General features: G+C 43.6%; 1 protein-coding gene across 2 annotated transcripts in view; it reads left to right on the top strand.

The window, feature by feature from the left end:
• The window catches only part of LOC109877959 (VPS10 domain-containing receptor SorCS3), a 205,722-nt gene that overhangs the window by 115,145 nt on the left and 65,763 nt on the right, over positions 1-24,814 (top strand). For both annotated transcript variants that reach the window (XM_031799705.1, XM_031799706.1), the window contains exons 3-4: positions 5,828-5,927; positions 11,306-11,464. In XM_031799705.1, coding sequence (XP_031655565.1) covers positions 5,828-5,927; positions 11,306-11,464 — 259 coding nt within the window. The remainder of the gene's footprint in view (positions 1-5,827; positions 5,928-11,305; positions 11,465-24,814) is intronic.

The following is a 24,814-nucleotide window of genomic DNA, read 5'->3' as shown; positions in this document are numbered from 1 at the left end:
TTCTTTATCCCCCTCTTCATTTTCTCCTCCCTTTCTTTCTCTCTCTCTCTCTCTCTGTTTCTCTTTGGCATGCAAGCGCTAGTGGAATGGATTTTCACAGTCGTCACAAAACTTTCAGCTCAGCTATTGTCTCTGAACTCAAAATGACAGCAGTTTGATGATGGGAGGCTCTTGTGATTTGTCCCGGAGATGTGATTGTTAATGGTGTATATTAAGGGTTTAGATTAGCCTGAGACAATGTGCTATCACAGTCCCTTTTACTGTGGGCCTTATTATCAGATAACTGTTTCTTTATGGGCCCCCCGACTCTGCAGAACATTTTCTACCACATTATCTGTGTTGACTGCACTTCTCTAATTTGTTTTTCAAGAAGGTAGAGATGGTTTCCTCTTTTTGAAGTTGAAACACTTTTTATTCCAGAATCTCACAATGTGATCTGCTATGAGGAATGATAATGAAGAGTTAGAACAGTTTGGGTGTTGAATAGTTCAAGTCAGCTATTTCCCGTCAACTATTCACTTTTTTCCCTTTTAGTCAGGTATTGCATGACCTTTTCACATTACCTCTTGTCATCTGTCTCTTATTAAGATCTCTGGCCCCACAGTCTCTCTGCTATCCAGCACTATCTATCAGAGCAATGATGGTAATTCATGCCCATTGCGGTGTGTCTCTACCAACCAAAATCTCAGTCGCTAAACTCTCATTTTCCTTGTCGTCCAGAGGTCTCAGCATCCATCCAGACAGTTGACTCATCGGGTCTAGGATCTGGTGTTTGGACCCATGTTGCATCTGTCATTCCCTTGCAGTCTGGCTACAAACAAAAATAACCTGTAGTATCTCAAACAATAGCTGTAGAAATGTTTCACTGTGGATTCAGACGTTGTGTTCAGAAACCTTTAAGACTGGATGCCTGGGCTTCGTCTACGTTCAGAATAATGTTCAAGCATGTCAATCAGAGGAAAGATCATGTTTAGTGCCTGAAGGCTTGATCTTGCCTCTGGGTTTTCAGCTAAGAACTTTCCTGTTTTCTCTCTTCTCTCTCACAGTTGCAATGTCAGGTAAAGTTGTTCCTTTTTGTTAACCACACTTCTGACACTAACAACCCGACCATGTAAAAGTTTTGGGCCCCGGTAGAAATTTTGGATAAGGTTTTCCAGTTTTTCTCCCTGGCTAGTGTGTCTGGTGTCTTAGTTACGCTAGCACACAGTTACTAACTCTTTGGTTTGGTCAGTGGCCAGCCAAGTCAGATGCAAGAGACCAAGAGAGGCATCAGTCCGTGAGCTAGCTGTGCAAGACAGCTCACCAACCTTTAGTTTCCCTGCTGGATCAATACAGGAGTAAGACCTCTGAGTCAGTTGCGCTCCTGAACGCCCCAGTCTTTATCTTTTTTTGTATTGTGTGTTACGACAGACTGAGGTGATTTGGTTTGGGAGTTTGGTCCCACTCTTGGATTTGAAGCACTAGGTTTTTTCCTCTCTCCCCAGAGCCTGGTCTCCACACGCTGCCTCTGCACACCAACAACTTAAATGTTACATGCAGCCATCTGGCAAAGCCTCACAACAATGTCTAATGTGATTTTTGGTCACAGATTTTTTGTTGTTGTTACTGTTCATTTGATGTTCATAAAGGAACATGCACATTGTTTTCTCCCTCTATCTCACACCCCTCCGAAATTGATTTAGTTATGAAAAAGCTCCTCACTTTGTCAGGGAAGATGGAACCTGGTCGAAAGGGGGATTTGATTTCCGAGAAGAAACATCCAGGATTCTGTTATTTCCCTGGACTGTTATATGTATGTTACATATTCAGCAATCGGCAGTATGTGTCAAGTTCTGACAATAGTTCTGTTATTTTACTCTTTGTTTTAGTATGGTCAGGGCGTGAGTTGGGGTAGGCAGTCTGTTTGTTTTTCTATGTTGGTTTTTGTGTTCGGCCTAGTATGGTTCTCAATCAGAGGCAGGTGTCGTTAGTTGTCTCTGATTGTGAATCATACTTAGGTAGCCTGGGTTTCACTTTTGGATTGTGGGTGTTTGTTTCCCTGTGAGTGTTTGGGCCACACGGTACTGTTTCGGGTTTTCGTATATTTAACGTTTATTATTTTGTTCCAGTGTTCAGTTGTGTTTTTGAATAAATCAATATGGACACTTACAACGCTGTGTTTTGATCCGATCCTTACTCCTCCACAGACGAAGAGGAGGAAATCCGTTACAGTATGAGGTGCATGGCTTTAGAGTTTACGAATAATCTCGACATGAATCTTCAAACAAGATTTAGCCTCACTCTGTATATTACCCCTCAGTGTTTACTTTAACATAATATTACTTAGTACTTAGATTCTAATCTCTTTCACTGTCGGTATATTGTATTCTGAAGCAACTGCCTTTCATTGCTTGGAAAAGAAAGTTATTGGATTGAAGCTCCTAGTATATTAGAGTTTAACTCTAGGATATGAGAGATGTTTTCTCTTGCCTCAAACAGTGTACAAATGGAATGGATGATTAAACTGCTTCAAGCACTCTTATTTACCTTGAATAACTGACTTCTTTACTATAGTGAAAGCATTTCATCACTAATATCCACACTACCTCAGTGTTTCTTCCGCAATGCAGGTAGACACAATTACAGCAGACAGTGTAACTACTGCAGTGCCTAATCCCTTCTCTGATAGTCAAGGAATATTTCAGACTGCTGCTATCTTCCATCAGCAAGCCAATACCCCATTAGTTTCAGATGCCTTGGAAGGCGTTGTGATATTTCATAAACTGCTACTCCAACAGCAAGAGCGAGTATTAGCTCTCTACTGTGCTGCTGAAGAAACGTCAGCTATGTTTCGCTCAGAATTGAAATTCTGAAGGCAAATTAAGTTTGGTCTTTTTCTCAGAATCTCCCTTCACTTGCAACACTGCTTCTGGCTCTCTCTGTCTCAACCTCCCTCAACACATTGTATCCAGACCAGAACCTAAACACCAAACACCAGATAAACAACCGTCTCGGTGGACAGGGGCTGATGAGGAAGAAATGACTGAATAGAAATTAAGGAAGAAAGAGAAGTGCCTATTGTATGGCGGTGTAGCCAGGTTGAAACACTGCAATTGAATGCTAATTATGAGTACAGCTTCCTTCCTCACAGACACTCATGAATATCTATTCATTCTAGGTTTTGGAATAACAAAAAAGGCACCGTGGAAATCAGACCAACTGAAAGAGACGTTATGGTTTAGAGGTTTGATTGAATGCATTTCTGTCTGATTGTACAGTCTGTCTGTGACACTCTCACACCAGAGCCTTAGTACTTGAGGATAGAACTAAGTGGTGAAAAGTAAAATGGATTCATAGCCTACATACAATAGCACACAGGAACTTGCTATCTCTTCAATTTATACTTGGCAAGCAACTCAGTCAGACAGTATTCTGTGTCTTTGCTGTAATGTCCCTGCCTGCCGCGGACATGAGAAGACTCAAACAACATAACGCAGCCTGTGGGAGCTCCCTAGTGCTCGGAGGCCCATTCCATATAAAAATGTCCCTCTCCAATCAGTCATCGCCCCATTCATTTCTCCAACTCTTTAAAAACAAAATCTCCTGTAGAAGCTGTCAGCACGCCCTCATGCAGTGTCTGTCTCTCTCGTTATTCTACTTTGTAATCATCGTGACCGTCTCTCCCCAGCACTCAGGGATGAACTGGAATGAGGAAAGATCTTGTTGTAATTTAAACCGATACTCTATTACTGGCAGAGCTGCACTACTCTCTGCCGACTACGCCATCAGGAGGAGAAGAACCTGAAGACCTATAAAATAAGAATACGTTCCCATTCGTCTTTCCTCACTCATACTGTAAATTGCACCGCACATCAGAAGGGGGTTAAATGCTGAGTGGGTGTGGACTTTTTGCAGTCTTCAGATTTAAATAATTAGGTAATCACAGGGACATGGTAGCTATTCTTAGGCTCATGTGAACATGCACACACAATCAGTACGGAAATGTAGCCTGTCTATACAGCGTTTTTCAAAACACCAGATAGGCTACAGAAATAAACTGTGTTTTACACCTGCATTTTGAGCTGAAAGTCATTCATGTTAGCAGCCAACATCAGCTAGGGATATATAGTGTCACTTCTCTGGTGTCCAGAGCAAGCAAAATCATACGGCCTATTTTTAATCGGAGGTTACAGGATCATAAGGAAAACATGTCTGTCTGCACCATTCCATCACTTTGGAGGGCAGCATGCTTGCAGAGTGCTTGTTGTTAGCCTGGTTGCCCTGTTATTCCTCACAAATGTCATACTAAAATGACCATGATATGTTAAATCTTCATTCCATAATATTGAAAGCAGTGCAATGTTAGAGCTGTTTATCTTTAGACATACACTGAGTGTATAAAACATCAAAAACAACTGCTTTTTCCATTACAAAGATTGACCAGGTGAATCCAGGTGAAATCTATGATCCCTTATTGATGTCACTTGTTAAATCCACTTCAATCAGTGTAGATGAAGGGGAGGAGACAGGTTAAAAAGGATTGTTAAGCCATGAGACAATTGAGATGGTGTATGTGTGTTGTTCTGATGGTGAATGGGCAAGAGAAAAAAATAGAAGTGCCTTTCAATGGGGTATGGTACAGTAGTAGGACCCAGACGCACCGGTTTGTGTCAAAAACTGCAACGCTGCTGGGTTTTTCAGGCTCAACAGTTTCCAGGGTGTCTCAAGAATGGTCCATCACCCAAAGGACATCCAGCCAACTTGACACAACTGTGGGAAGAATTGGAGTCAACATGGGCCAGCATCCCTATGGAACGCTTTCGACACCTTGTAGAGTCCATGCCCCAACAAATTGAGGCTGTTTTGAGGGGGAGGGCAACTCAATATTAGGAAGGCATTCCTAATGTTTGTTATACTCTGTTTATAGCCAATGGGCACCCAAACTTGGCCTTTCTGAAATATGAAATTAGATCAATCAAATCACCACGTAGCCTGTTCTGGAAAAGATGTGTCAGTAGTAAATCTCTAAAAGGGATTTTATATTGATGATAAACGTAGATCTATTCTGTTTTTATTTTTGATCACTAATTTGGATATGTGTGTCCACCTTTGTGCTCCAGTGCTGATGACTGGTCATTGGTCAACAATCAAGACGTGCAACCTTTTGGTTCTGAATGGCTGAGAATTTAAAGATGACTTGCAGGATTCAGAACTACAACGACAAAATGTGTATAAAACCAACAAAAAATTGGGTGGGGGGGAAAAATTATACTACCACTAAAAGGGAACTTTGGAGACTGGAAAGGCAAATGGGAGTGTGCTCTGCTCTGGAGTTAGCTAACAGCTCATTTTGTATTGCTAAATTATTCCAGCTTCCTGAATTCCGGGCACATCCACATGTTTTTGCATTCGTCATATTTCATTTCAAGGTAGTCATAAATTACTAAAGGTATTAGGCCCCCAGGCATCTGTGAATGGTTTGTTTCCATAAGCACCTATCAATAACTGGTTATTATGCTGGTGTTATAACACAGGAATGGTTTTTGCTCTGTGCAACATGGTCGTATAATTAGGTTGCATGTTATAGGATCAAGCACCCTAGATTCCTGTAGTTATAAGGGTGAGAAAGCCAATGTGTACAATAACAGGGCTATTTCACATGACTTGGTTCAAAGCCAAGATGATTTAATTAGGTCAGAAACCTACCTTAAGATGTGGTTGTGGTTGGAAGTAGGTGTCAGTAAATAACCACTGTCTATAAGTCTGTATGTCTGTCTGTCTATACATTGAACTGCCTGTCTGTCTGTCTGTATTTATCTCAGTCTAAACATATTTTTTTCATTTACAGATCAACAGACTATGGATCCACCTATGAGAGGATGAATGACAAAGTGGGATCTAAGACTGTGCTGAGTTACCTGTATGTCTGTCCATCCAACAAGAGAAAGGTAAGACAAACTTCAAAAGAGTGATTTTCAATAACACATAACTGACTAAGTCTTAATTACATTTAGTTGAGTCAACTAGAACTGAATTGTTCATTGTTCATTCTCTGCTGCCACTAATTGTTATTTCTGATCAAATCAAATGTTAAAACGAAGTGAAGGTTAGACGGTAGACTCAAATAAATATGGTTTGAATAAATCTTTTCTTTCATGCTTTTAAATGTTTTTGTAGTTTGTGAGATAACCAAAGTTTAATGACCATATTTAGCAATTCAAGATTGCTACCAAGAAACACTTACTCATACTGTAGTTATGGCCCCAGGACATTTACCATGACACAACACAGAGACCAAAAAATACCTTTTAGAAAGAAAGAATCTTGTTGTTTTGTAGATAAATGCTGAAGAAAAATGAATCTTCTCTGGGCAAAGTTTCTTTTTATTCTGGGAAGCAGACCATCTTTTCCACATTATAACACAGGTGTCTCAGTCTCTCCTGAAAACATTCTAAGGGTCATGTTAAGGTCCGTCACTAGCAAACCGTCCATGAATAAACTTTTCTCTGTTGGTAATGTGAAGGGAAAAGGGCCCCAGCTGGCTTTCTGGGCCTCCCGAAGAGTCAAATCAGTCCATAGATCACTAGCGCTGACCCTGAAAATCCCTCCATGGAAAGAGATGGTTTGTGGGATACCGAGCTGATGGACTTAACCCAGGTCAGCCTTGAACTCAGTAATACCTAGGTCTGGCCCTGTGACTATTTTCCCACTGGCCGGCCGGACTTAGCGATAGACCCTATAGTCTAGTTGAAGGTAGAGTATGCCCATTCAGCACATTTCCCAGGTACAGGGATATAGGCTAACCGATCCAAAGACACACAAGATACATGGACAGGCAGCAGATTTGCTGCAAGGGCTTTATCATCTCCCTTTTAGGGTGATAGACTGAGGATCTTGTAGTTTTCTTTACCCCAGTTAGGGAATTACGTTGTAGTAGAAGCTAGTCACGAGATACTATGATGTCCAGATGCCCTCGTCAGGGCCATGTTTTGTAGACAACCACTATTGACCTCAGGCTTCCACCGATCCACGATCCTCCTCACCTTATCTCTTATCTCATTATTGATGGATGAGTGCAACTCTCTACTGGATAAGCTGGGACGTTTTCTCCTCATTGCATTCCAGTGGCCAAGCATAACATGTGTGTGTAGCATGGGAAAAACACCACGAGGATTATCTCTATATCTGTTGAGATGAGGCAGTAATGACCCTTAAATCACCATGACAATATATTTGTGTATTTAATGCCTCAATGGTGTTTTTTTATCCCACGTGAATATAGCATTACAATCGATTGGTTTCCACGCAACAATATTCTGTTAACGTCACCGACTATATCCTCATGTTGTCTAAAGGTAAAAAGACAGAGGCTTGACCTTTCAAGGAGCAGATAATAGATTTGAATGATGGTGCTGACATTTATCTTCACGCTTGTGAAGAAAACACCCATCATGAATTGCCCTTATGCATGTTCAGCCTTATTCCGAGGTCTTCTGCACAGTTTGACTCACAGCCACTGATAATAAGGAAGAGTCTAGCATTCTCAACGTATGAATAGAATTAAAAGACATAGAATGAATAGACATTCTATTTCTATGGTTGTATCTAGAGTGATATCCCAATTCACCAGAATTTAGCCTTTTTATACCTTCCCTACAGACTGCTCACTCACAGATAGGTCGCAATTGATCTGGGTTTGACAAGATTATTCTGCTGTGAGAAATCCTCTCCTCCGCTCCTCCCCTTGTTTGTGGTCAGCGATAGATCAAGCACCGTCCAACAGCAGGCTTCAGCCCCTCAGACAACACAGCAATGACTATCGCACTCCTCGCTTGATGATTAGCTGGACTCCCACCAACTAGCTGAACATCAGCAGATGACATGCCGAGGTTATCCCTCCAACCTGTATTGATCTAAGCTTTGTAACTAGCCTCACTCCTCTTTATTCCCGGGAGATCGATTGGCAAATGGATGTGGAGCAAAATCTTAATTACCCGGCGATGCGATGGTATATTTGATGAGGTGAAAGTTATTGACGATGATGTGAGCTGTTACATAACCTCCCCTCGTGGAACTTCGTGCCTGTTAAAACTGATTCAGGAACAGATGGACATGCCCATATCCATATGATCCACATAAACAATTTCCGAAAGGAAATGAATTCAATCTACTGAGAGATGGGTTATGAGAAGGCTTTTAGTCCAGTTATGGTATTTGTCCAATACATTTTTCTACATTTTGTAAGAGAAATTATGTTTAAATAGGGTTTATTATTGAATATGTCACATGGCAAATAATATTTACCGTGCAGGAAGTTAAATCAGGTTGGTTTAAGATGAATCATCTTTGGCAGTTAATTAATACATTTCTTATCCAATTCCTTTTATTGTCAACATATAAAGTGTAATATTACACCTTCCAGTAAATGCAACAGTGATACAGGGGATATACAGAGTACAGCTATACACACAGCTATACAACAAGCCCTCAATAGACATATGTCTTAATATGAAATGTATTACAGTAAATATAAAGTTGAAAAGGACTCACCTAAATTATTATTAGAGAGCTGAGAAACATTCAGTGTCTCCTTGTTCAGTGGTGAAGAAACACTGATCCACGCAGACCCTTCAATGACTTGTAGCATTTGTGCTTTCCCCTCTAAGTGGTGAGACAGAGAGAAAGGTCCTGACAGAAGAATAAAAAATGCAAGGTGAAATACAATTTCCACTCATAATAAATGCTGTCGCTTAATACAATATTATGAGAAATTATTAGACCTGACGTTAGAAACTATTTAATTACATGTGACAAGGCCCTACGACTCTGGGAGAAGTAGACGGGGCCATTCACAGTCCCTCATCCACTCAGTGAGGGCAATGACAATGGCAAAATTCGAAGGTGAGGTGAACTACAAAAAAATTGAAGAAACATATTTTTTTAAAGAAAAAAACTGGCACAGAGTCCGCAGTCTGTTTATTGGCTTTAATGAAAAACAATGTATCTAAATCACCACCAGGGAGGATTCCTAGTTAAAGCTGGGGAAAGAGGGGTGGGGATTATTCCTAGTTAAAGCTGGGGAAAGAGGGGTGGGGATTATTCCTAGTTAAAGCTGGGGAAAGAGGGGTGGGGAGGATTCCTAGTTAAAGCTGGGGGAAGAGGGGTGGGGATTATTCCTAGTTAAAGCTGGGGAAAGAGGGGTGGGGAGGATTCCTAGTTAAAACTGGGGAAAGAGGGGTGGGGAGGATTCCTAGTTAAAACTGGGGAAAGAGGGGTGGGGAGGATTCCTAGTTAAAACTGGGGAAAGAGGGGTGGGGAGGATTCCTAGTTAAAGCTGGGGAAAGAGGGGTGGGGAGGATTCCTAGTTAAAGCTGGGGAAAGAGGGATGGGGAGGATTCTTAGTTAAAGCTGGGGAAAGAGGGATGGGGAGGATTCTTAGTTAAAGCTGGGGAAAGAGGGGTGGGAAGGATTCCTAGTTAAAGCTGGGGAAATAGGGGTGGGGATTATTCCTAGTTAAAGCTGGGGAAAGAGGGGTGGGGAGGATTCCTAGTTAAAGCTGGGGAAAGAGGGGTGGGGAGGATTCTTAGTTAAAGCTGGGGAAAGAGGGGTGGGGAGGATTCTTAGTTCAAGCTGGGGAAAGAGGGGCGGGGATTATTCCTAGTTAAAGCTGGGGAAAGAGGGGCGGGGATTATTCCTAGTTAAAGCTGGGGAAAGAGGGGTGAAGAGGATTCCTAGTTAAAGCTGGGGAAAGAGGGGTGGGGATTATTCCTAGTTAAAACTGGGGAAAGAGGGGTGGGGATTATTCCTAGTTAAAGCTGGGGAAAGAGGATGTTATTTTTGTCAGTGACAAATGCACTGCTGCTTTTTCCAATTCAAATCTGTTGCAGTGAAAGAAAACACAGCCGTTTGTGCTGTGACACTATCCAAGTCACGCTTTCCCCTTCTCCTTCTTCTGTCTGGGTTTAGTAGTTAATTATCATTAAAGCCAGGTATCAGGTTAATGTCTTATTGCATTACATCACAAAGAGAAAGCCTATCTGAGCTATATATGTCTTATTAATCAATACATCTATGGATTACTTTGAGAAAATAGGGATATTTTGGTGTTTTCAGAGTAATGAACTTTAATGAAAATGTCTGCTTTACTTCCCCCACAAATACATTATATTATACCAAGAAATAGATACAATGTAGTATTTAATATTATATATCATACAGGCTTCCAAACAAAGGGCTTCATATTAATTAAGTTGTGTCAATGTTGTGTACTTTCACAGTATCTTTGGTTTTGGGTATGTACTCTAATTTACAGAATTATACTTAATACCTACATTTGCATTGCTATTATGATTTTAGTTTTACAGATCTTACTCTGTTATTGCTTTCTCAATAGGCTAATTTCTAACAAGTATGCAACAAAACATTTACATTTTCACTGAATTCCTGACGAAATGAAAGTAGAGACTGTATAATTCCTAGCATGGAATTAGAATTCCCGCCACTGTGGTAACACAGAGCATTCCACAAAGACATTATTCTTTATTGCACAAATATTTGTTCTTTCTTATCACACATTTAAATATTGTTCAAAACAAATTGCATTGCCTAAACATGTAGTCACGCATGGTGAATGCAAAGTTGTGGAGTTCTCTCTTCCTTCACAGCGGTGTTACAGAATACCATAACACAGCAGCCTATTGATCTACACTATGTTCTTAAAACTGATCCTATTCTTTTACATAGCAACTTATTGTTGCAGTTGTGTTGTGGCCCCCTCAAAGGTCCACAGGGCCATTCTGAACCACCTCTATCTCATTAAAGGGAATGTATCTGGAGAGGGGTGACTGGAAGCCAAAGTGCACCAAAGTGTAGACCTGTGCGTGCACTGGAAGAGGCCAAAAAACCATGGCAACAGAGCACGAGAGGCACATTTGTAAAATGAAGTCCAAAACAAAGTGAAGGTCTTAGCGCTAGTAACAGCATGCTGCATGCCAACCACTAGACCTGGAGTGCTGATATGGTGACCCCTTCTCTCTCTCTCTCTCTCTCTCTCTCTCTCTCTCTCTCTCTCTCTCTCTCTCTCTCTCTCTCTCTCTCTCTCTCTCTCTCTCTCTCTCTCTCTCTCTCTCTCTCTCTCTCTCTCTCTCTCTCTCTCTCTCTCTCTCTCTCTCTCTCTCTCTCTCTCTCTCTCTCTCTCTCTCTCTCTCTCTCTCTCTCTCTCTCTCTCTCTCTCTCTCTCTCTCTCTCTCTCTCTCTCTCTCTCTCTCTCTCTCTCTCTCTCTCTCTCTCTCTCTCTCTCTCTCTCCACCCTCTCCCTCTCTTCCAGATAATGGTGCTGACAGACCCTGAGTTTGAGAGCAGTGTGCTCATCAGCTCGGATGAAGGAGCGAGCTATCAGAAATACCGCCTCAGCTTCTACATTCTAAGCCTTCTGTTCCATCCAACACAGGAGGACTGGGCTCTAGCCTACAGCCACGACCAGAAGGTGAGCTCCATGTCATTTTTTGGTTGTTTGATACAGTACGCTTTGGATTTTGAACTGTGATACACAGTTGGATAAAACTCCAAGCTATACATTTTTTACCTTATTTCCATCTCGGTTCCAACGGCACCGTATTAGTTTATTGAACATTCTTCTGATTTAATGATTTATTTAGCTGGAAGTTTTGATTAGAATATTGATTATTGTTATCCATTTGATGTTACCTTATTTAATTACCATGGCGATATATTTAGAGCATTGAAAATGTTTGTGTTATAACATGATTCCAACTACACAGTAACTTTACTTGTAACTACTAATGAACATTATAATATTCGTTAGAAGATGTCAGCACTATAGGCCTGCAAACCACATACAGCGACTCTGCAGTCCTATACACCTATGCTCTCATCTGTAACCTTCACTGTACAGTAGTATCAGGAGAGCTCTGTACCCCCCACTCACACACAGGTCACATCCCATATAACCCCCTGTGAAGAAGACCTACCATTATGGCCAAATGAGTCTTACCTGGCTACCAAGATGGCTATCACAAAGGGGAGTCTGGTTGAGGTGGAGCAGGGACAAGACTGACACCTTGGGTTGCTAACTGACCCCAATATCGGTCATAACAATGAAACCTGGACAGATCCAGAGGTTGTAATTTGTTACACTTTCGGTCTGTGATGGCCTTCATTTTAGAATGCCGCCTATACGAATTTGAAACAGAACCTTTTGGGCTGTTTAGTGTACACTATAGATGTTGGTGAAATTTTGTTTGCATTAAAATGATGAACCATTGTGGACATGGAACACCCTCAGAAGACGAACCATTGTGGACATGGAACACTCTTCGACAACATACTTACCGTTCTGATGAAACGATTCCTTAAGCACTGATGCAATGTGGAATCCAATGGTGATTAGTAAATTAGATCATGTAGTATATTTCATTGAGAGTCAATACAAGTGCAACTTTAAAACAGTCTGTCCTGTACTGATAACAAGCTTTGTCAGATCACTTTACTATTTGTCTTCAGTCTTTTTGTATTCAATGCAGGTCAATCTTTATCTCTTTCCTCAATGTCTGTTCTATTTCGAGTTCTAGAACTCTGGCTGACCTCTTATCTCAGAACGTGTGCTCAGGGTAAAGACATTACTATTGATGTAGCTGTTCCTCTCTCTCTCTCTCTCTCTGACTAAGGGCGATACAATTAGTTAGTTTGTGACACTTCTCACAAAAGTATGTGGGTGGAAAGTGCAGAAACAACTCAAACATAATACAGAACCATTTTTCTTCCTGTTCTTCTTTGTTCCTTTGTGGCTTTTCCATTGTTCAGGTCTCCTAATTGACTTCAGTATTAGAGCTGCTTGTCTTATACATCTTTTGACAAGAGCTGTTATGCTAGACAGCGTCAGGCCCGGGTTGTTTAGTGCAGTTCAGTTATTTATGTAACACCCTCCCTGCTGTTAGATTCAAAGAGAGAAAGCATAGATAATATTTTTCTGAACGTGTTTATAATTTGAGATGTATTGTGTTGGGGGGAGGGGGGGGTGGAGTGTAGGAAGCTAGTGGTGGAAGTGAAAAAAAGTCCCCACAATTCAAGTTGTATTCCATTCTAAACATATTGCATCTCGGCTCACACACCACGTTGGACCTGCGAGACAAGGCTTTGGGTCCCTAATGGATAGTGTAAGGGATATGTTCATCAAAACGTTAACTTGGTGGGACCGTTGAGTTCAAGTATTCAGTACACATTGCAATTGTCACGTGTGCTTCCTCTCCGGCCTCGAGGTCACCAGGCTGCTCGTTATGGCGCACACCTGTCACCATCGTTACGCGCACCTGTGCATCTTCTGACTCACCTGAACTCCATCACTTCTCTGATTACCTTCCCTATATATGTCACTCCCTTTAGTTCCTTCCCCAGGCATTATGGTTTCTGTTTCATGTCTGTGTATTGTTCTTGGTTTGTCATTTTGTATTATGTTGTGTTTATTTATTAAAACACTCACTCCCTGAACTTGCTTCCAGACTCTCAGCACACATCGTTACAGCAATTACTGTGGTCACTTGGGGATATGGGGTTTTGATTTCATTATTAAGTTAGAAGTGTTAATGAGAGCAAACAATTCACTTCAGAAAAAGCTGCTAGTGTAGATAAAATGACATTAGCACAGAAAGACAATGAACATTGATTGTACAAAAAGATCCAGTTTATGTCCATGTATCTATTGCCAGTCTATGACGAAGCCTAACAATATCTATCCTGTTTAAGTTCAACCTTAGTTCCCTCAGCTCCAGTCTCTGTGTTTAATACCCTTATTCAGGTTTCTGGTGTTGTAATCAATTGGTTTTTGGTATGTCAAGAGGAGAACCCCAGGTGTCTGACATAACTTTGTTTTCCCCAAATAATGTTCCTGTCAGCCACCTGTAGTCTCCCCACTCAGACGCACAATGTCAGATGAAGAACGTAAGTCTACCGCATTCTGTACAACAACCAAATCAGAGTTGACATGTTGGAGATGCATTTATTCACACTTCTTTTCAACCTTTGAAAAAAGTGAGCAAAAATGTTTCACTTCAGATGTATCAACAGAAACAGGTCACATTTCTTTACACAGTCAAATGAGTTCACAGTATCCAACGTTCCAAGATAATAAAACATAATAACTCACAAGTGAATTTGGATCACCTGCATACACTATTTGCAGCCTGGTCACCCAGCACCACAATTACATTGCAGGCAACCCTACACACCGCCTAAGCCCCGTTTGGGTTATTTGTAATTCCTTCCACTGGGGGAAATAATCTGTATTGCCAGACAGCGCTGCTAGAATAAAGCATCAGTGTATCTCAGGTTTATTTGTGACTTCTCCAGTCTCTTACTCACTTGCCCTACATTGCGTATGGGGATTTGATTGGCCCCTTGTCTGCATTAGGTTTGTTGGCTATTACAGATAGCAGGATTACTGTCATTAGTCAATAGACTATAACTAAATGTTGTTGTGGAGGGGGGTCATCCTGCTGAGGATAAAGCTGGAGAAGGTGTTGTGGAGGAGGCTCTTCCTGCTGAGGATAAAGCTGGAGAAGGTGTTGTGGAGGAGGGCCTTCCTGTTGAGGGTAAATCTGGAGAAGGTGTTGTGGAGGAGGGTCTTCCTGCTGAGGATAAAGCTGGAGAAGGTGTTGTGGAGGAGGTCTTCCTGCTGAGGATAAAGCTGGAGAAGGTGTTGTGGAGGAGGCTCTTCCTGCTGAGGATAAAGCTGGAGAAGGTGTTGTGGAGGGAGGTCTTCCTGCTGAGGATAAAGCTGGAGAAGGTGTTGTGGAGGGAGGTCTTGCTGCTGAGGATAAAGCTGGAGAAGGTGTTGTGGAGGGGGGTCTTCCTGCTGAGGATAAAGCTGGAGAAGGTGTTGTGGAGGAGGTCTTCCTGCTGAGGATAAAGCTGGAGAAGGTGTTGTGGAGGAGGCTCTTCCTGCTGAGGATAAAGCTGGAGAAGGTGTGGTGGAGGGAGGTCTTCCTGCTGAGGATAAAGCTGGAGAAGGTGTTGTGGAGGGAGGTCTTGCTGCTGAGGATAAAGCTGGAAAAGGTGTTGTGGAGGGGGTCTTCCTGCTGAGGATAAAGCTGGAGAAGGTGTTGTGGAGGGAGGTCTTCCTGCTGAGGATAAAGCTGGCGAAGGTGTTGTGGAGGGAGGTCTTGCTGCTGAGGATAAAGCTGGAAAAGGTGTTGTGGAGGGGGTCTTCCTGCTGAGGATAAAGCTGGAGAAGGTGTTGTGGAGGGGTGTTTTCCTGCTGAGGATAAAGCTGGAGAAGATGTTGTGGAGGGGTCTTCCTGCTGAGGATAAAGCTGGAGAAGGTGTTGTGGAGGGGGTCTTCCTGCTGAGGATAAAGCTGGAGAAGGTGTTGTGGAGGGGGTCTTCCTGCTGAGGATAAAGCTGGAGAAGGTGTTGTGGAGGGGGTCTTCCTGCTGAGGATAAAGCTGGAGAAGGTGTTGTGGAGGGGGGTCTTCCTGCTGAGGATAAAGCTGGAGAAGGTGTTGTGGAGGAGGTCTTCCTGCTGAGGATAAAGCTGGAGAAGGTGTTGTGGAGGAGGCTCTTCCTGCTGAGGATAAAGCTGGAGAAGGTGTTGTGGAGGAGGCTCTTCCTGCTGAGGATAAAGCTGGAGAAGGTGTTGTGGAGGGAGGTCTTCCTGCTGAGGATAAAGCTGGAGAAGGTGTTGTGGAGGGAGGTCTTGCTGCTGAGGATAAAGCTGGAGAAGGTGTTGTGGAGGGGGTCTTCCTGCTGAGGATAAAGCTGGAGAAGGTGTTGTGGAGGGGGGTCTTCCTGCTGAGGATAAAGCTGGAGAAGGTGTTGTGGAGGAGGTCTTCCTGCTGAGGATAAAGCTGGAGAAGGTGTTGTGGAGGAGGCTCTTCCTGCTGAGTATAAAGCTGGAGAAGGTGTTGTGGAGGGAGGTCTTCCTGCTGAGGATAAAGCTGGAGAAGGTGTTGTGGAGGGAGGTCTTGCTGCTGAGGATAAAGCTGGAAAAGGTGTTGTGGAGGGGGTCTTCCTGCTGAGGATAAAGCTGGAGAAGGTGTTGTGGAGGGAGGTCTTCCTGCTGAGGATAAAGCTGGAGAAGGTGTTGTGGAGGGAGGTCTTGCTGCTGAGGATAAAGCTGGAGAAGGTGTTGTGGAGGGGGTCTTCCTGCTGAGGATAAAGCTGGAGAAGGTGTTGTGGAGGGGTGTTTTCCTGCTGAGGATAAAGCTGGAGAAGGTGTTGTGGAGGGGGTCTTCCTGCTGAGGATAAAGCTGGAGAAGGTGTTGTGGAGGGGGTCTTCCTGCTGAGGATATAGCTGGAGAAGGTGTTGTGGAGGGGGTCTTCCTGCTGAGGATAAAGCTGGAGAAGGTGTTGTGGATGGGGTCTTCCTGCTGAGGATAAAGCTGGAGAAGGTGTTGTGGAGGGGGGTCTTCCTGCTGAGGATAAAGCTGGAGAAGGTGTTGTGGAGGGGGTCTTCCTGCTGAGGATAAAGCTGGAGAAGGTGTTGTGGAGGAGGTCTTCCTGCTGAGGATAAAGCTGGAGAAGGTGTTGTGGAGGGAGGTCTTCCTGCTGAGGATAAAGCTGGAGAAGGTGTTGTGGAGGGAGGTCTTGCTGCTGAGGATAAAGCTGGAGAAGGTGTTGTGGAGGGGGTCTTCCTGCTGAGGATAAAGCTGGAGAAGGTGTTGTGGAGGGGGGTCTTCCTGCTGAGGATAAAGCTGGAGAAGGTGTTGTGGAGGAGGTCTTCCTGCTGAGGATAAAGCTGGAGAAGGTGTTGTGGAGGAGGCTCTTCCTGCTGAGTATAAAGCTGGAGAAGGTGTTGTGGAGGGAGGTCTTCCTGCTGAGGATAAAGCTGGAGAAGGTGTTGTGGAGGGAGGTCTTGCAGCTGAGGATAAAGCTGGAAAAGGTGTTGTGGAGGGGGTCTTCCTGCTGAGGATAAAGCTGGAGAAGGTGTTGTGGAGGGAGGTCTTCCTGCTGAGGATAAAGCTGGAGAAGGTGTTGTGGAGGGAGGTCTTGCTGCTGAGGATAAAGCTGGAGAAGGTGTTGTGGAGGGGGTCTTCCTGCTGAGGATAAAGCTGGAGAAGGTGTTGTGGAGGGGTGTTTTCCTGCTGAGGATAAAGCTGGAGAAGGTGTTGTGGAGGGGGTCTTCCTGCTGAGGATAAAGCTGGAGAAGGTGTTGTGGAGGGGGTCTTCCTGCTGAGGATATAGCTGGAGAAGGTGTTGTGGAGGGGGTCTTCCTGCTGAGGATAAAGCTGGAGAAGGTGTTGTGGATGGGGTCTTCCTGCTGAGGATAAAGCTGGAGAAGGTGTTGTGGAGGGGGGTCTTCCTGCTGAGGATAAAGCTGGAGAAGGTGTTGTGGAGGGGGTCTTCCTGCTGAGGATAAAGCTGGAGAAGGTGTTGTGGAGGAGGTCTTCCTGCTGAGGATAAAGCTGGAGAAGGTGTTGTGGAGGGAGGTCTTCCTGCTGAGGATAAAGCTGGAGAAGGTGTTGTGGAGGGAGGTCTTGCTGCTGAGGATAAAGCTGGAAAAGGTGTTGTGGAGGGGGTCTTCCTGCTGAGGATAAAGCTGGAGAAGGTGTTGTGGAGGGAGGTCTTCCTGCTGAGGATAAAGCTGGAGAAGGTGTTGTGGAGGGAGGTCTTGCTGCTGAGGATACAGCTGGAGAAGGTGTTGTGGAGGGGGTCTTCCTGCTGAGGACAAAGCTGGAGAAGGTGTTGTGGAGGGGTGTTTTCCTGCTCAGGATAAAGCTGGAGAAGGTGTTGTGGAGGGGGTCTTCCTGCTGAGGATAAAGCTGGAGAGGGTGTTGTGGAGGGGGTCTTCCTGCTGAGAATAAAGCTGGAGAAGGTTTTGTGGAGGGGGTCTTCCTGCTGAGGATAAAGCTGGAGAAGGTGTTGTGGAGGGGGTCTTCCTGCTGAGGATAAAGCTGGAGAAGGTGTTGTGGAGGGGGGTCTTCCTGCTGAGGATAAAGCTGGAGAAGGTGTTGTGGAGGGGGGTCTTCCTGGTGAGAATAAAGCTGGAGAAGGTGTTGTGGAGGGGGGTCTTTCTGCTGAGGATAAAGCTGGAGAAGGTGTTGTGGAGGGGTGTTTTCCTGCTGAGGATAAAGCTGGAGAAGGTGTTGTGGAGGGGGTCTTCCTGCTGAGAATAAAGCTGGAGAAGGTGTTGTGGAGGGGGTCTTCCTGCTGAGGATAAAGCTGGAGAAGGTGTTGTGGAGGGGTGTTTTCCTGCTGAGGATAAAGCTGGAGGGGGTCTTCCTGCTGAGGATAAAGCTGGAGAAGGTGTTGTGGATGGGGTCTTCCTGCTGAGGATAAAGCTGGAGAAGGTGTTGTGGAGGGGTTCTTCCTGCTGAGGATAAAGCTGGAGAAGGTGTTGTGGAGGGGGTCTTCCTGCTGAGGATAAAGCTGGAGAAGGTGTTGTGGAGGGGTGTTTTCCTGCTGAGGATAAAGCTGGAGAAGGTGTTGTGGAGGGGTCTTCCTGCTGAGGATAAAGCTGGAGAAGGTGTTGTGGAGGGGGGTCTTCCTGCTGAGGATAAAGCTGGAGAAGGTGTTTTGGAGGGGGGTCTTCCTGGTGAGGATAAAGCTGGAGAAGGTGTTGTGGAGGGGGTCTTCCTGCTGAGGATAAAGCTGGAGAAGGTGTTGTGGAGGGGGGTCTTCCTGCTGAGGATAAAGCTGGAGAAGGTGTTGTGGAGGGGGGTCTTCCTGGTGAGAATATATCTGGAGGTGTTTTGTTTTTGGAGGATGTGTGCATTTTCACTAAAGCAGATGGGTGGAGGTGTGCTGTTACATAGAGATAGGAGTGGGGAGCCAATGTGCCAACAACAAGGAAACAGATTGTTGCGTGTGTAAGAAACAACTTGTTTGTCGTTGTCAGGCCTCTCTTGTCATGCACCTCTGTTCCTTTGGTGATATGGTGGAGGTGTGACATCCTTTTGGTTTTTCATCATGTCCCGGGCCTCTTTATATTGAGTTTAAAGCACCAGTTGATGGACTGCCTCTTCAATTCAAACCATAGGCTGTACTCTGTGTGTGTGTGTGTGTGTGTGTGTGTGTGTGTGTGTGTGTGTGTGTGTGTGTGTGTGTGTGTGTGTGTGTGTGTGTGTGTGTGTGTGTGTGTGTGTGTGTGTGTGTGTGTGTGTGTGTGTGTGTGACAGAGAGAGGGAGTGAAGATGATGAATTAAAGTTTGTTTATCGGTTTTGAAACAGGGCCTCCAGAATATTCTCACTTTGTTCTATCAATTTACATTCCAAACCCCCAACTATCTGAGATTTCTTAACACTTGGTCAAAATCACTTATTTTCAATTAAACTTATTGGCCCATATTACAGTGACAGTGAGGGAGAACACGGTTTGCATACGTCCCTTCCCTGAGCTGGCACTGATGGTGATCTGACACTTTATTACACCTCTCCCACTCCCTCTCTTGTTTCTCCCTGTCCCTGCCTTTTGAATCCCCCTCTTCTCGTCCGCCGCAGACAGAAGTTGGAGTGTGTATCTCAGTATCTCGGCCAGGTACAAGGCTGGCATTTACCTTTGCAAATAGGATCAGCTGGGTATCAGTGCCAGAGCTGCCAACCTTCCATCATTATTCTGTGGGGAAGACATAATAGTCGACTTGATGGATTCTGCTTCGCCTCTTAACTACAGTCCAACAGCCTTGTTCTGTAGCCGGCTCCACTTTCATATGTCACTAAAATGACCCGCTCTGCATTTTTTCTTGTTTATCAGTATGATAAAGTCTCCCTCTGAGGTAGAGCGATAGTGAAAGATGTAGTCATTTTGAAACCATTAGTGTTCACGGTCATTTGATCCTGCCAGACGCAGCATTGGTTTCCCCATCATCTATTTTAAATAGTGGATTATCAATGCAGCTTCCTTTTTCAGTGGAATGTCGATCTGGACTGGAGTTGGTCTATACTGGAGTTGGTCTATACTGGAGTTATCTATACTGGACTTATCTATACTGGAGTTGGACTACACTGGAGTTGGTCTATACTGGAGTTGGTCTATACTGGAGTTGGTCTATACTGGAGTTGGACTATACTGTAGTTGGTCTACACTGGAGTTGGACTACACTGGAGTTGGTCTACACTGGAGTTGGTCTATACTGGTGTTGGACTATACTGAAGTTGGACAACACAGGAGTTGGATTATACTGATGTTGGATAATACTAGATGTGGTCTGTAGTGGAGTTGGGTTGTATTGGAGTTGAACTATACTGGAGTTGGATTGTACTGGAGATGGTCTATACTGGAGTTGGTCTACACTGGAGTTGGACTATACTGGAGTTGGTCTATACTGGAGTTGGTCTATACTGGAGTTGGACTATACTGGAGTTGGTCTACACTGGAGTTGGACTATACTGGAGTTGGTCTATACTGGAGTTGGTCTATACTGTAGTTGGTCTACACTGGAGTTGGACTATACTATAGTTGGTCTACATTGGAGTTGGACTATACTGGAGTTGGTCTATACTGGAGTTGGACTACACTGGAGTTGGACTACACTGGAGTTGGTCTATACTTGAGTTGGACTATTCTGGAGTTGGACTATTCTGGAGTTAGACTACACTGGAGTTGGTCTATACTGGAGTTGGACCATACTGGAGTTGGACTATACTAGAGTTGGACTATACTGGAGTTGGTCTACACTGGAGTTGGACATACTGAAGTTGGACTGTACTGGAGTTGGTCTATACTGGAGTTGGACATACTGAAGTTGGACTGTACTGGAGTTGGTCTACACTGGAGTTGGACACACTGAAGTTGGACTATACTGGAGTTGGTCTATACTCGAGATGGTCTATACTGGAGATGGTCTATTCTAGAGTTGGATTCCACTTTCTCGATACAGAATACTATACGTTGTTGCTGTTGTGCAGGGTTGGTATTTGCTAAAACTTCCAATCAGATACTCAACCTGGGCGATTCTGCCTCATGTACTGTAGATTTGGACAGCAAGCCAAATTGTACTCGCAAAGGTGTAATCTACATTATTGATTTTACTTTTCCAGAGCATCAATTCCAGTATATCTAACCTGTAGTGTTATGCTACACACCAGGGAGTAATTATCTACCTTTCCCATGACATTAATAACCAAACACAATGAAAACGCCCGGAGAATGCTTTTTCATTAGCATTTTCATTCGCTCTTCGCTGCAATTCATTCCCACATATATACCACTTAGACATACATTCAGTGCCCGTTTAATTTGTTTGGGGAACCTTTGATGCCCTTGAGGCTTAGAATTTATTTGTTTAATGTGGCCCGGATATTGGCTCTTTAGGACAACATTAGTATTGTCCCAATTGGAGTGTGAAATTATATGGGGTCGTCATTGCACAAAATGTCATTGCACAAATAGTGCAGAAGGAGGAAAAAAATGTATAGTTCAAGACTGCTGCGTTCACCAGAAAAATCCTTGATGTAATTTCCCATCCACCTCCCCCCATCTCTAGTCGTACGCCCCGTCCACTCCCCCACATTTCCCCTAATGATTGTAACTTGCCCATCTCCACCTATCCTCTCTCAGAGAAAATCTACCATATGTCCTAAGGAGTAGGGGCACAATCTCGTTTCCGTAAGCTTTTTATTTAAAAGAATTAATGATGTCCTTGTGCCATTTTGTTGATTTGGCGTAATGTGGTAAGCTGATTTACTCTACCAGTTGGCTAATTGTCACGGACATCGTCGTGGGAATGACCGGACCAAGGGGCAGCGTGGTAAGCGTACATTTTCCTTTATTTATGTAACCGTCGCCAACAAAACAAGAACCAAAACAACAACCGTGAAGCTTACTAGGGCTATAGTGCCACTAACAAAGTCAACTATCCACAAAATACAAAAGAAAAAAGGCTGCCTAAGTATGATTCCCAATCAGAGACAACAATAGACAGCTGTCCCTGATTGAGAACCATACCTGGCCAAAACATAGAAACAGAAAACATAGAAATAAAGAAACTAGAATGCCCACCCTATTCACACCCTTGCCTACCCAAAATAGAGAATAAAAGCCTCTCTATGGCCAGGGCGTGACACTAATGGTAATGGGTGACTGAAGTTGACAGGCCCATTTTGGGTTGTGGTATAATGCTGTTGCTGTTAGTTCATTCACTATGTGGTAGGAAACCCCATTCGAGGTCCATGTTAGGATGGTTGTTACATTAACAATTGCATGTGCATTCATAACATATCTGCAGGGGTTTTAACATGTTCATCGTGCCACCACGGAGACATAAACCAATATGTCTATATATAAAAGATATAGTCCCAAGCTTATTGTAAAGCTGAACTCCCCATAAGGTGAAACAGTGCCACTGTTCCTCCCAGCACATGTGTTATTGCTTTTGTTTAGTTGAAGTAACTGAGGAGAGGAACATCCAGCATCACAGTAAAAATAAATCACAGTACATACTCTGCTGTTCTATCGCACATGCAATGACATCAGAGAAAAACAAAACAGTACTCATTGTTTGAAGGAACTTTGATGTTGTAACATTGCAGATGGACATGGCAGTTTCATCATTAAGGATTCCAGCTTTAAATACAAACCTAGTGTTTAGTAGTAATCTACCATACAACATGGTATATAGCAACATCACCCTTTCAATTTGGCATATTTCATGTACTCTTATGTTTGTATTGTATTGAGTATGAAACAAACATTGTAGATAATGTTGCCAATATGTCACAGTCCAGCCTACTTTGTAGTATACTAGTTTGTGTGACGCAGGTCATTGTTAGAAGGAAATATCCTCTGAAACCCAATAGGATACAACATGTTGTTCAACTGTGCCGTACACTTACTTAGAGAGCAAGGTGACACAGAAGTATAAGAATCATGATTTTAAGAAACATCAGGGTGCATTTTGGAAGGGGAGCAAACTAAAGTCATGGGGGCTGAATAATGAAAGAGAGAACACCCGAAAATATACATTTTACCTTTTGTCTCTCATCCTGAGTAGAGTGATAGATGGACCCTTACACCCCCCAGGGTGTAAGGGTCGAGTTCGGCAAAAAAGCAAAACGTACACTTCAAGGGCATGTGAAAATATCTGGAGGATAGCTTGGCTTCTCTGGGATACACAGGGATCATACTGAAGAGGTACGACCCACATCTGGACAAACCCATCATCAGTCTGTCAGGGTCAAAGGATTTGGAGGTATTATCAGTCTGGAGAGAGAGGCAGGCTGGGAAATGAGAAAAAAACACTGACTGTCGAGAGAAACGGCCACATAACTTTTGTGGCAGAACTAACTTGTATAAATGGAGAAGACTCAGGGAGAGGTAAAATGTTGCTAATCACTAAGGTGTTATATCATCAAAACAACATATACGGTTGTTCTCTTGACACTTTCTACCTCAGTAACCTTGGTGATTAGGTTTCTCCAACACTTGTTGCTTGCCATTGTCTTTGCTTTTCAAAACACACAGCCCACAAATAAATGTGACAAACGTTGGTTGTTGGTGCTTAGCTGAATGGATCATTTTTTTCCATTCCTTTCTCCCAGGGGGGCAGCTACCAAAAAACGAATCAGGAAATGGTAAGAATCAGCCTTGTTGGGCGTGCCACACAGTCCCTCCAGTCCTTCTATAAGCAAACATTGCTTGACTTAATCCGCCCTAATGATGCAAATGTACGCAGTTAATTATTTTCTACACAGAATCGTATCGCCACTAAACATTAGCCCAAATGCAACGAGGGACATCTGTCTCAATAAAGTATGCAGAGCGAGAAAATAAACAGATTTTTTTTTCTGTCTTCATTTGAATTACATTGACTGTTCAAAAGTGCATAAAAATTGAATTCTGTGGTAATAATAGTTATATGTGGGATATTGCCTTTCTGTGGATGGGTTTCAGCTCTTATCGTTGGAGGAGTCTCCTTCAGATAAGCTGGTTTAAATCAATCCTTGTCTAATAGGAGTCTGTACATTTCTAAATCCCAGAGTGCTTTCGCTTATAGGATCGTCTCTTGTCATTGTAATCCGTGGCTGACACCTTTCTGCTGCTCAATACTGATTCTTCATTCTAAAACCTCCCGTTTCTGACATCGAGAAGACTTAAATAGATGTACTGTAATACAGAGAGAGCAGTAAACCATTTTTCTGATTTAAGAGCTTGTGTTGTGTTAGCAGAAGCAACATCTGCCCCTTATGTGTGTTCCCAGACCTGTAGCCAGGAAGTAAAAGTTTAGTATCCAACTGTGGTTGTATTATATAATGTGGTGCAGACTCTGCAATGGAACACACTGTATGACAAAATGGCTTCCTTACATCAGCAGTTTCACTCCTCCGCATAAACTGATCCTGGAAGATGATGTTGATCTTGTGCCAAAATGGTCCCCACAGTCTCCAACACTGCAGTGCATAGGCCCACTTTGTCATGACGCAACCAGCAAGGTGCTGAGGAGTGAGACCCCAAAATGGTTCCTCCACAATAAAAACACACTCCTGTCTATTCATTTATTAACAGTATGTGCTTATCTATATCCAAAATATCCTCCACCACCACCGCAGTGCCTTCCTTCTCCCACCCATCGTAGACCTGGATGTGTCCCTGCAAGGTATTGCTGGTCCAGAGACAAAATGGCTGCACTTCCTCTTCCTCCACTGTGGTGTATTTCTCAGCTCAAAACCCTTCCAGATGGCAGGTATCTTTAGTGCTCAGCCCACTTGTCAGCTGAAGCTGCACCAGGTCGGCTCCTGTTGCAGTTGACTGGACCCAGCAGGTCCTCTCAGGACACCTTTAATGGACTTTAATTTGAAACACACTGTCATGACAATGCAGACCTCCATTTTGCCTTTAACAATGGACTAATAAGTGCCCATATTGCCTTTAGCAGTGGACTAATAA

Source organism: Oncorhynchus kisutch, linkage group LG20 (assembly GCF_002021735.2).
Source record: "Oncorhynchus kisutch isolate 150728-3 linkage group LG20, Okis_V2, whole genome shotgun sequence".
Taxonomy (NCBI): domain Eukaryota; kingdom Metazoa; phylum Chordata; class Actinopteri; order Salmoniformes; family Salmonidae; genus Oncorhynchus; species Oncorhynchus kisutch.
Note: the sequence above shows the minus strand (reverse complement) of the source record. Positions and strands in the feature narration are given on the sequence as shown.